The sequence below is a fragment of the Phalacrocorax aristotelis genome, chromosome 1 (assembly GCF_949628215.1).
Source record: "Phalacrocorax aristotelis chromosome 1, bGulAri2.1, whole genome shotgun sequence".
NCBI classification, from domain to species: domain Eukaryota; kingdom Metazoa; phylum Chordata; class Aves; order Suliformes; family Phalacrocoracidae; genus Phalacrocorax; species Phalacrocorax aristotelis.
This window is the reverse complement of record NC_134276.1, coordinates 18,024,944-18,037,729: the sequence shown is the minus strand read 5'-3', so window position 1 is coordinate 18,037,729 and position 12,786 is coordinate 18,024,944. Positions and strand designations below refer to the sequence as shown.

At 39.4% G+C, this 12,786-nt stretch overlaps 1 protein-coding gene across 2 annotated transcripts in view; it reads left to right on the top strand.

Annotated features, from left to right (window-relative positions):
• Nucleotides 1–12,340, top strand: part of CWF19L2 (CWF19 like cell cycle control factor 2) — a 99,591-nt gene extending 87,251 nt beyond the window's left edge. For both annotated transcript variants that reach the window (XM_075082238.1, XM_075082248.1), the window contains 5 exons: nt 1,936–2,052; nt 6,202–6,357; nt 7,720–7,800; nt 10,740–10,841; nt 11,749–12,340. In XM_075082238.1, coding sequence (XP_074938339.1) covers nt 1,936–2,052; nt 6,202–6,357; nt 7,720–7,800; nt 10,740–10,841; nt 11,749–11,889 — 597 coding nt within the window. In that variant the 3' untranslated portion in view covers nt 11,890–12,340. The remainder of the gene's footprint in view (nt 1–1,935; nt 2,053–6,201; nt 6,358–7,719; nt 7,801–10,739; nt 10,842–11,748) is intronic.
• The last annotated feature ends 446 nt before the right edge of the window (nt 12,341–12,786 follow it).

The following is a 12,786-nucleotide window of genomic DNA, read 5'->3' as shown; positions in this document are numbered from 1 at the left end:
GCGGCCTCAGCAGTGCCGAGTACAGGGGCACGATCACCTCCCTGCTCCTGCTGGCCACACTATTCCTGATAGAAGCCAGGCTGCTGTTGGCCTTCTTGGCCACCTGGGCACACTGCTGGCTCATGTTCAGGTGGCTGTTGACCAAAACCCTCAGGTCCTTTTCTGCCAGGCAGCTCTCCAGCCACTCCTCCCCAAGCCTGTAGCGTTGCATGGGGTTGTTGCGACCCAAGTGCAGGACCCGGCACTTGGCCTTGTTGAATCTCATACCGTTGGCCCTGGCCCAACGATCCAGCCTGTGCAGGTCCCTCTGTAGGGCCTTCCTGCCCTCCAGCAGATTGACACTCCCACCCAGCTTGGTGTCATCTGCAAATTTACTGAGGGTGCACTCAATCCCCTCATCCAGATCATGAATGAAGATATTGAACAGGACCAGCCCCAACACTGAGCCGTGGGGAACACCAGTCGTGACCAGCCGCCAACTGGATTTGACTCCATTCACCACCACTCTCTGGGCTCGGCCGTCCAGCCAGTTTTTAACCCAGCGCAGAGTGCACTTGTCCAAGCCATGAGCAGCCAGCTTCTCCAGGAGAATGGTGTGAGAGGCAGTGTCAAAGGCCTTACTAAAGTCCACGTAGACAACGCCCACAGCCTTCCCCATATCCACTAAGCGGGTCATTTTATCATAGAAGGAGACCAGGTTAGTGAGGCAGGATCTCCCCTTCATAAACCCCTGCTGGCTGAGCCTGATCCCCTGGTTGTCCCGCCCATGCCGCATAATGGCATTCAAGATGATCTGCTCCATGACCTTCCCTGGCACGGAGGTCAGACTGACAGGCCTGTAGTTCCCCGGTTCTTTGTTCTGACCCTTCTAGTAGAGGGGCATCACATTTGCTAGTTTCCAGTCATCTGGGACCTGCCCAGTTGACCAGGACTGCTGATAAATGATGGAGAGTGGCTTGGTGAGATCCTTTGCCAGCTCCCTCAGTACCTTTGGGTGGATCCCATCCAGCCCCATGGACTTGTGAACATCCAGGTGAAGGAGCAGGTTGGTGACTGCCACCTCTTCAACAGCTGGGACTTCATTCTCCATACTGTCTCCATCTCCCAGCACAGGGGCTTGAAAACCCCGAGGATGACCAGTCTGAATATTAAAGACTGAGGCAAAGAAAGCACTAAGTACCTCAGCCTTCTCCTCATCTTCAGTTGATCTATGGATCTCATCTGCAACACAGGCATGCCACCCCTAGGCTCAACCCTAGCAAGCCTGGTTTTATCCCCTTCACCCTTCATATCTAGTTTATAGCTCTCTCAATGAGGCCTGCTAATTCCTGAGCCAGAATCCTTTTTCCCCTTTGCGACAGGTGAACCCCATCTGTCTCCAGCAGGCCTGGGGCCATGTAAACTGTCCCATGATCAAAAGAACCCAAAATTCCACCGTTGGCACCATCCTCTGAGCCACGTGTTAATGAGATGGGACTTCCTGTTCCTTTCTGTATGTACAGGGGCACGATCACTTCCCTACTCCTGATGGCCATGCTATTCCTAATACAAGCCAGGATGCTGTTGGCCTACTTGATTTATATATAATCTTTTATTAAAAATGCATACAGATGCATATGTCTATATTTTAAAAAGTATTGTGATTTCGTAATAGGATACGGCTTGGTCTATGAGGCTGTCACCACTGCCTTGATGGAGCTGCTGCCTGGATAGTGCAACTAGCACTATTTGGAGAGTGAAACTAGCTCATTGGAGCCACTTATGGTTAATGGGACCTTTTTAAAAACACTAAGATGACTGAAATCTTGCTGTAATTAGAATGTAATGGCTTCTATTGGTTTAAATTTTAGCAAATGGTGTATTTCTTAGCATTAGCAATAGAAGGTTTTTAATGCTAGAAAAATAGGCACTTCAGGTTTTCTTCACTTTTTGTAGGTATACTTGTCTCTACCAAGGAACCAGTCCCTTACTGAAGGTCACTGCCTGGTAGCCCCTCTACAGCACTATACTGCAGCCACTCTTTTGGATGAAGACATCTGGGAAGAAATCCAGGTCAGCTGAGACACTGTCTCATGTTCTAATGTTTTTGTAAAATAATGTTGTTTTGAATAATAATATACTTGTCATAAGCAGCCCTTTTCTGATCCTGCTAAGGGGCAGAACATTGTCACGTTATGGATGAAAAGTAGTGGTCAAAAATTGAAAAAGGGAGATAACCGGGTAAACACTGAAGAAAAGTGCTCATTTATAAGTACTAGAAAAAGTTGCCTTAAATGCTGCAGGATGTTTGCTGTTGGAGATCTTTGAAACCAGGTTAGAGGAACATCTCTCGGGGATGATGTAGGTACAGCTGATCCCTTACAGCAAATGGAATAACTGGCTTGGCAGTTAGGATTTCCTTGGGAGTGCCAAGGGGAGAAAAAGGATTGTCAGGACAGAAAGATCACTTATAATGGAACATAAGCTAAAGATATGTTGTTTGCATCTCTTCAGGTTTTTTAAGCTAATCTGGGTTTTCAGTGGATGTCAATTGAGAGATAACTATCTCATTCTTCTTCAGACTAGTGAGGGCTCTGTTAGAATACAATTTCCTACTTTTTTTTGAAAAGAATTATAAGAATAAAGTGCCAAATGTGATGGGTCATGCTTTCCACGTGTCTTATGGAGATATTTTGAAGGTTTTGAGTTCTGCTACCTTTGGGAAAGGAAAATCAAGGGAAGAATGTAACAAGGTTCTGCTTAAGAGATTGATGGTGATTGGCCTTCCCTGCCCCGCCCCCCCCCCCCCGCCATCAGGATTATTACAAGGGTAAAACACTCGCAACCTCATATATAAAAATATTGGATATATTGGATACTTTGTTGCTTGCAGTTGTTTAGATTTAAAAGCATGTTAATTCACAAGTTTGAAATGGTTTAAGTAACGTTGATCTTGCCTCAAGCCTGGCAGATGGATTCTCTGAATTTCCAAATTTGCTCCCCACATTGACTCTCAAGGCTGATGTAATTTTTATACAGTGTTTCCTAGTAAGTTGTGCTCCTTCCAAACAGGAAGGGAAAGGAGTTCTTTTGTATATAATAGAAATGCCTAAGAAAGTTGAATAAGAAATGAATAAGTGCAACAAGTAGGGATCAGGAGGAACAGCAGAGCAAGGGGAAAAGTGATAAATACTTTTATTCTATATCTTCTATTTATGCTGACATCTTTTTACTAAATAGTTGTTAATTTTTCTAAATTTGTATGAGAAGGAAAATAGGATAAAGAAAAGCTAAGCAAATGTAATTCCTGTATTCAATGCTAGTCTTTTCCTTGCTAGAAAATGCAACTTGTTGGTAAAAGGACTTTGGGAGATGATGGACACAGATTTCTTTTTTTATTATTTTGTTTTTATTTTCCAGCTTCTATGTAATTCAATAGGAGGAGTCTTTGAAGGCTTTAGCAGGAGTATAAGCATACATTTACTCAGTGACTAAACTAACTTTCTGATGCCAGAGACGTATTTTATATTGCTGTTGAGTGAAAAAAAAAATCACTTTAAATATTCATAAAATGTTGTGTTGAGCGTGTTAGGTAGCTGTTTTTTCTGGGATATTTCTTTTTAAGATATGTTCAAGAAGGGTTCTTTATACTGTATGCCTTCAGGAACTTGAATTTAACATATTGTGTGTTTTAGACTGATGTGCTCACTTGCCAAAGTAAATATGTATGTAACTTTTTAAATATTAAAACACATAAATTTTTACATGTCCTGTATTGCGTGAACGGTTACATGTATCAATGTTGTGTGCATCCGAGCATAAGCCAAGTCCTTTTATTTGCTCTTATGAATGGTTTTGCCCTTTCCAGTGCTAATTGTCCTTGATATTTTGGCCCGCTCAGAATTTGGAGGAAAAGTGCAATGTATTTAAAAAGAAGAAATTGAAGTCTGGGAAACGTTAGCCAACGTCTGCAGATATTTTAGACTTTTCAAGGGATTTGCATTTCAGTTGCTATTGTAGAGTAGCAACTATAAGTAATAGTCCTTCCCAACCCTTGGTTTAGTATTTCTTTTATCTCACCACAGTTGCTTGCTTTGGTGTATTTCAGAAGTAGAGGTCTGGGTACCGGTGTGAGGGGGAGTAGGTAACAAGCTATTACTTCAGAGTCATCTGTCACTGTGCAGTAAAGTCCTGTACCAGTCATAGTACAGTGATATATTCACTGGGCAGTATCTTCTAGCTGTGTTTCATCGGGTGTGTTAGGGGCATGGTGGTAGCATTTTCTTGTCACAGCATGGAGCAGCTTATTTGTGAGGAAAAATTCAAGGCACAAGGGCCTGCTTTGGAGAGCTTAGATACCTGCTTAAGATATATATTTGGCCATGTTTCACAGACTTTTAGTTTGATTCATACTGTGCAAGGTGACAAAGGAGTGGAGAGAAGAGAGCTCAATTTCTAGTCCTGTTGCATTGAAAACCTGGTAATGTGGTAATGATTTGTTTTCCATCTGTTTTACTTCAGTACTTGCTGATGTTTATGAATATGTGTATTTGCTTATGCTTGTTTGACTCTCCATTTACATTAAGATAGGGAATCTTAAACCTTTAGATGGGATTAGACTTTTAATTGTGTTATTTGTACTTCTAAGCCTTGTTAATCGAAAAAAAAAATCAGCACATAAAGGGCAACCTGTGAGTTGTAGAGCTATGGTCCCTGTGGTCTATGTGGCTCATACAGTTTCAGTGATTTCTTGGCTTAGACATGCTCCCTATACCATTTCCACATAAGTGTAATACAAAGATCTTAATTTTTAAAAAGCAGTTTTCAAGGTCTTGGGACACTTTCAGAAACATTCACCCTGTCACAAAGTCAGATCTTTTGTGCATTTGAAAATGAGTCTGAAGGAGTCCCTGAAATTGTCCCTTGTGCTTGATAATTTAGTTCAGCATCTACATTGTAAGCTGTAGAATGATGCTCTTGCATATCTTGGATACAAATACCGACTGGCAAGAGTCAGGGAGCAGCAAGAGTGGGCTGCTCCACAGGGAAGGCAAGGCAGGGGTGGGTGGAAGGTGGTGGGCAAGACAGGTCAGGGAAGTCACCTCACTGACAAGGTGCAGTCCCATGGTACCCAACTCAGGAGAAGAGAGCAGGTCCCATGATGGTAGACAGGATCAGCCACAGCCCAGTGATGGCTAGACAAGTCTGCAGTGATGAGTTAGGTTCAAGGTCAAGTCAGCAAGTCAGGGTCAAGATCAACCAGGCACATGGCTGGGCACAGGCATCCCTGAAACTTAGCTCAGGCAAGGACCAAAAGTGAGGGCCTGAGCTTAACTGCAGCTCCGGAGTGCAGGGGTGGCCAGGCCCCCACTTCTCACAGCTCTTTTTTCCCCAGTTCTTTCTGCTGTGCCTGATCCCAGCTTATAGGTGCACCGTGTCAGAGCTGCCCATCTGCGTGGGCAGCCGGAGCCCCAGCAGGTACAAGGGGCTGCAGAGCCTGTTGAGTGTGTGCAGGGCCCTGACATTGGAGGTAGCAGAATAGTAAATTGAAATACACTTTGAATAGGTGCAGCACCTAATCACTAAGGGGAAGTGGTACCACTGAGGCCAGGTGCATTACAGTATTGCATTTGATTGGCTTCCATACATACAGCTGGTGGTTATAGCAGTGGCTTTCTTTGGAGGCAATGTTAATATTTTCCTTAAAGGTCAAGTATACCAGGTAGAAATGTGGTGTGGTTTTTTGTTTGGTTTGGTTTTGGGTTCGTTTTTTTTTTGTTATTGTTAAAAGTGTAACTGGAATGAATAGTGGAAGGGTAATGGTATCTAGAGTCAATACCAGCCAAGATATTAACTTAGAAATTGTAAGCTAGGGGCCTACTGTTAAAGCCATATTGTTTTATGGAGCATCACAGTTATGAAGTTCAACATAGTTTTATTTTCAACTGTAAAAATATGTGGTATTTATTAAAACTGATTTTGTAGTGTTCATTATAAAGCGTATTTCACAATAATTTTCTAGACTTCTTATCTTTGTATCTTAGGAAATACAGTTCATGTTAAATTGTTGAATAATATGGAATTTCCCTAGTATGATATCTGCTCTTAAAATTTTTATTATGAGTTTATTATGAATATAATGTATGTTAGTGAAATAACGTAATATATATCTGAATGCTTTGAAAAGCTAATTCAAATTACACTTCCCGCCCCCCCAAACAGATGTTCAGAAGTGTGTTGGTGAAAATGTTTGAAGCTAAAGACTTGGACTGTGTGTTCCTAGAAACAAACATGGGTATGAAGAAACGGTATCACATGGTGTATGAATGCATTCCTCTTCCAAAAGAAGTAGGCGATGTGGCTCCAATCTACTTTAAGGTACACAAAAATTTTTTTTCTTAGGTAATTTGAATGTATTTATCATAATTCATCTATTTCTGGAAAACTTTTTTGATATTCAAGTACTATTTTTGAAAAGATGGATTCTTTGATCCTACTTCATGATCCATTCTTTGATCCTATTCCTTGATCTTAAAACAAGCCCTGTGAGGTAAATTCTGGTTTTTAAGTAGTCACTGGAAGAGCTGTATGTCAATGTGCATTTGCCTCAAGTCTGACTGCACTGACAAATACTGGAAGACGGGGAGAGAATAGTAGTTTCTTGAAGTGCTGTAAGGATTGCAGTAGTTCTCACTTAAGTCCTGTTGTATAAGCTTAAAACCCCATACAAATGCCTTGGCAAGCATAAAACGAGAAAATAATGTCAACTGTTTAAAGACATACCAATTTATAATGTTTCATCCCCATTTTATTTCAGTAGACCCAAATTTTATGTGTGTCTTAGGTCTCTGATGAATATTAGACAGCATGATAAATATTTCTTCTATAGCTTTTCTGGTCTCTTTCCACTGACCCTGTAAGGAAAGGCGTATTGAAACTTCTGCCTGGAACAGAGGCCTTTTGGCTTTCAGCAACTGGATCATGATTTGCCTTTTATAAATAAATTATTTTATTTGTTCTTTTAAATATTGTTTTTGTTTTCTGGAAAAAAATAATGTGATCGGTTTGTGATGAAGTGGAGCAGTCAGTATGATGAACAGCAATGCAGTAACTTCTACCACACCTGAAGCTCTCCACTCTTGCTATGCTTCAAGTGCTGATAAAACTTGTGTTTTGTCTGAATGCTAAAGGAAAGACGAAGTACAAGATTTAATGCAATGCCATGTACACAGAACTTCCTTTCTGAAGTTTCCACCATTAAAATATACAGCTAATGAAATTTAAAAGGTACCTACACTATACCTGCTTCCATACTGTGGAGGATACAGAGATGGCTTTAAAGGTTTTTAAGCGCAATTAGCCTTCTAAGCTGGGTTTTCCTCTTAGTATTTAAAAAAGAAGAAAGGCTAATATACTGTAATGAATTCATAAGAGGTTTTGTATGAGCTTAGTAAAAAGAGAAGGTGAACTTTTAGTTGAGACTTGTTAGAGATAATTTGTGTCAGGCAAAAGTTAAAATTAAAAAAAAAAATAAGAGGACAAGGATTAAGTGAGTTTGAGGATATTATACAATGCCTTTATAAAGTATGTAAGTTCTGGAAATCAGAAAGGTTGCCAAGATAAAGTTACTTTGTTAAGAAATAATTGATACTTGCAGTGCAATATACTTCACTACATAGAGAAGTTCTTTGCTTGCTGCGTGAAGGACTGTTTTCACATTTAGATAAAATTATTTTACAGAAAGCTATAATGGAGTCTGATGAAGAGTGGTCTGTGAACAAGAAGTTAATTGATCTTTCTTCAAAAGATGTTCGGAAATCTGTAAGTAATGAAGTGTACTGAACACTGACTTTCTCAGCAAATTCTTCTCATCTTTTTTCGTTATAAACTGTTTCAAACAGAGAAGAAAGGGAACGTAATTAGATTAGTGGATCAGGAGATGGCATAGGCGTGATGAGAATTGAGAGACTGACTGAACTCCTAACTGACGTTAGGGAAAAGATTCCTATTTATTTCAACAATAGGTGGACTGAGCTGCAAGCATTGGTTGAGAACAAAGCTGGCACTTTGAGGAGAACACGTACCAGCATAATTTTCTTGATTAACTTTAAGAATTAAGGTAGATCAAAGATTTGCAAATTACTTTCCTGGAAAAAATATGATGTGTCTTTTTCGCTGACCTAGAACAACCTTTTGTGTTGCTAAGTTTATGAAGTGAAAATATAAATAGCATCGTAAGTCCTTTTTTCCTAAAACAAGGGAACAGTCCTCTGTCTGTCTCCTGGATACTAAACTGAAACAACTTTGCATATACAAATCTTAAAGGAATAATGCTGAAACTCTTAGGTTCAAAGATTGTTCCATCTTTTTAATATTAAAGTGAAAGATGTGTGGTATAAGACTTTACCACAAGTAGTTTACTACTATGTAGTAATAATTCTTAATTTCTGAAAGTGTCTTTTAGTAAATGTAAGACCTTTGGACTAAATAAAATCCTAGTTTAGGAGAAAAAGGAGATAGGTTTTAACAATGAGGCATGAAGCCTGATATGACAAATAGAAATTAAATGTAGAAGAGTAAGGGATTGGGTGGCTGTGTAGTAGGAGAGGTTTTGTATATTGTGATGACTCTCGAACTAAAACAACAGTGACAGCACATGTAGTAAAAAGACAAAATTTGTTCTGCCACATAAGCTGAAATGTCATATAGATATAATGGGAGTCAGTTATGGGTCACCTTATTCAAAGTGGTGAGGCTTCACCTGGAAAATTTGGGTCTGGTTTTGGGCAGAGCATTTCAAGACAGTTAGAGAAGAGGAGAGCATAGGTTAGAAAACTTAACTATAGAAGTGGTTTAGAAGTTGTGCAGTCTAGGAAGGAAGGGACTGAAATGGGATATGATGGTAGTTTTCTGTATAAAGGAGATTGTTTTAAAGAAGATAGTACTTAGTTGTTTGCTAGCACTGCTGCGTGCACACAAGAAGGAATTCAATTGATTTGTAGCACGGACTTAGAGAAGACTTGACACTTAAGGTGGATGTAAACAGACAGCAAAATAGGTATGTATTGGATATCTTCTGCTCATCGGTTTTTCAGAACAGGGAAAGCCAATATCTGTAGCAAATAAATGAAGTATAATATTCTTGACACATGGTGGGGCATCAGGGCGCTTATTTCTTTAAGAATCTTTTAGCCATATGTTTTTGTGATTGTATTATATACCAAATTGAAGGTAGGCCAGTTTTCAGATTAAGTCATCTTTAAATTAGTAAAATGCACCTGAGTATAAATTTTTACACAGTTGTGTGATTTTAATGTTACTTAAGAGCAGAATAAATGCCTGTAGCCTTCACAGAGATATGAGAGTATAGTTTAGAGACCAAGCTGAGCTTTGGGAAGTTGGAGAGTTGTATTAGGAGACGGTGGTGCCTGGAAGGAGGGTCAGACATGGCTGAGACATCATCTAATGGGTGGATTGTGTGCAGAAACTAGTGTCCAGAGGCACAGAGCCTAAGCATCTATCCCTTGCACAGCATCAAGGCCTTCTCTTCTCCCTCTGCTCCCCGCAGCGAGGGAGCTGGGGGTGGGCAATGTGCTGGGAGTGGGCACAGCCAAGAGAGCTGACCTGGCAGCAGGCACTGTTCAGCAATAGCCAAAACACTGGCATGACAGCAACGCAGGTTTAGTCACCAGTCCAAAACTCAGCACCATGTGGGCTGCTGTGACGAAAATGAACTCCATCCCAGCCAGACCCGATACATTGCTAGACACAAATAAGATAAAGCTGACATTTTCCTGAAGGTGTCACCCGCTGACCCATTTTTTCCTTATTTAATGATTTTTAAATTTCATTGAAAATGTTTTCTGTTTCTCGCTGTGCTACATTGCCCCTCTATATTAAATCTTAATTATTTTTAGAGGGGCTTTCCAATCAATATATGGAATGTGCTGTGTGAAAATTGTGCAGTTATTTGGACTGTAGCAGAGGAAATGCTTATGAATTTGAAGCTTTGTAAATCTTATCTGTACAGGAACATCCTCAACAATTAAAAGAGTGGAGGATAACTTGTTGCAGTGAAACAGCGGAAATTACTTGCAATACTGTAGCAATAAATTAATCCACTTCTCACTCTGTCAGACTGAAGGGTCTTACCTTGTGGCAGGATAACCAGTGTCTCCTCTGTAGGCTGACTGAATTATTAAATTGTCTGATTCAGCAAGTTAATGATAACTTCCAGTCAGGTAGTGTGGTTTTCTGGTAGTGTATTCTTCCTAGAGGTGTTTCCCTTCCCCGTAAGTGTCAGTGTTTCCTCTGTAAACATTTCCTGTTATCACACAACACCTTATCTTTAATAAATGGAGCTTGCTGGTGGTTGTCTTAAAAGTTCTACTCAACCCACGTAATTCAGAGACATGGAGTTGGGAAGGCATTTGCTCAGTGTGTATGCTGCTGCCTGGTCCCTCCCCACCTCTTACCTGGTGCTGCAGTGGTGTCCTCTGGAGGTTCTGGCACCCAGCCATCGCCTTTTCAGATTTCAGTGTCCTTTTATCTAGTTGTGCGTTGTTCTTTCCCCTTGCCTGTTTGTTTTACTGTTTCTCTGTTGCAATTTTATACTACATATAATTGGTTTTAGAGATGGTTTAAAATAAGATGTGATACGATCAACTGTAAAACCACGTTCAGATTTATTAAGCTGTGGAAAGGTTAACTAAATGCCTACGGTCCGTTAAACATCTAAAAGTGTGATTTTGTGTGTATAGGTTCCTAAAGGATTACCATACTTTTCTGTGGACTTTGGCCTTGAAGGAGGATTTGCTCATGTCATTGAAGATCAACACAAGTTTCCTCATTACTTTGGAAAGGTATTGTTGTGTAAAAGATCAATTTACCTACCAATTATACTCTATTTTGTAAAATTTAAGTAATTAAAACAGATGCTGCTGTAACAGATGTACGGTATCGCAATTTATGAGCTGGCTTTTCTTGGTAAGTCATTATAACTTAGCTTGTTGAGCAAAGGAATAATTGATTTCTTCACTGGCTGATACTCAGAATGTGATTCTAGATCCATGTTTCTTTCAAATTAATAGGAACTCTAGATATTTGACATATAGTCTAATAGATGGAAAATACTTGCATCTAATTAAGAAGAAGAAGAAGGAAAAAAAAGGTTTTTCATGGTCATAGTATTCTCATATAGGTGCACTGGCTTCTGCTTATATAGATCAGGGTGCATACACCTACAAACTCAGACAACGCCTACTATAATGCATGTGTGGTTAAATTATTCCATGTAGTATAGAGTATATGCAGGAACTGCAATGAAATCTTCCTCTCTTTATTATGTCACAGCAATCATTTACTGAAAGAGCCAATATTGCAAAAACATTAGGAGTGATTGGGGCAATATATAGCTTACTTCAAGAAGAGTTAAGAGCAAAATGGGCAGCTTTCTTTTTTCTGAACTTTTCTTTTTTTAGTCACAAATGTTCTAATCTATTAACAGTCTTGCAATGTTAGAACATTTATGCAGTGCATTGCTATGCTGTACTTAAAAGAATTTTTCTGAGGCAGCTAACAACTACAATTCTGATTTTTGAATTGGTATATTTTTCAGAGTTTCCAGTTTTAATAACTAACACTTAAAGAAAACAGGGACGAATAATGTCATCAGTTGGAAATAAATATTTCTATATTTTATGGTAAATAGTGTTAAGTAATATGGTAATTTTGCATTTATCATGATCTACCTTTGTTCTACTTGCAAAGGAAGTCATTGGTGGCATGCTGGACTTGGAACCGCGGCTCTGGAGAAAAGGAATCAGACAGAATTTTGAGGATCAGAGGAAGAAGGTCTTGCAGTTTGCACAGTGGTGGAAACCATATGACTTTACCAAAAAGAAAGAATGAATTCATCCCTGCAGTTGAGAACTATATAAGCCATAAAAAATATTAAAGGATATTTCATATGTTAAGAATAACACCGGTGTGTTATGTATTATATATTCTAAAACCAAGGGTATTGTTTAATTGCTTATTACCTGTTTCTGGTTTAGACACTGTGCAGATCACATGAACCTGCAAGCTTGGCAAACCACAGGTGTACAGTGTTTTTAGTTTTTCATTTTTTAGCTGAGCCGAAAGAATAATATCAATGTGGCTATTGCAATTCCTCAAAATAGAGCTTCCGCTTTTGGAGTTTTTATAAAGTTTGAGGCAACTGTTTTTTTTTATATTGTATTTAGCATAAAGCCAGTTCTTAATTATCACAGTGACTTTTTGTAGAAAATGGTGTAAATTTTAAGAACATTTTGATTAATACAAATACACTGTTGCAGAAGCAAGCTGTACAGAAAATTACTTTCTGATTTTGAGTCTTGTGTTCTTTAAGTTGAGGTCATTGCAGCAATGTTCAAGTATGATGTAATTTGTAAACCTGCTGTTGCTCCCCTGAACAAGAATTAATGCCATTTTCTGTACTTTCTTACAATATGAAGTAGTACTGTCAAGCTGACCCGTTGCACAAAGGGTGATGAGACAGTCCATAGCTGGTGGCAAATGATAGCTTTAATGGTAACAGTTACTGATGATGACAATAAAAAAAAAAGAAAGAAAGAGAATCTTAAGGAAAAACACTCCAATGGCCAGAAAAGAAAAAATAATCTCAGGGATATCCCCAGCTGACTCTCCTCCCCATGGCATCTCTCTAGTGCAGCAGGCAGTCCACCATAGTACTTTTCTGGTAATAAGAATATAGTTTTCATCAGGAAACTCCCTGCTGGTTGCTCCTGCTGGTGGTGCTGTTAG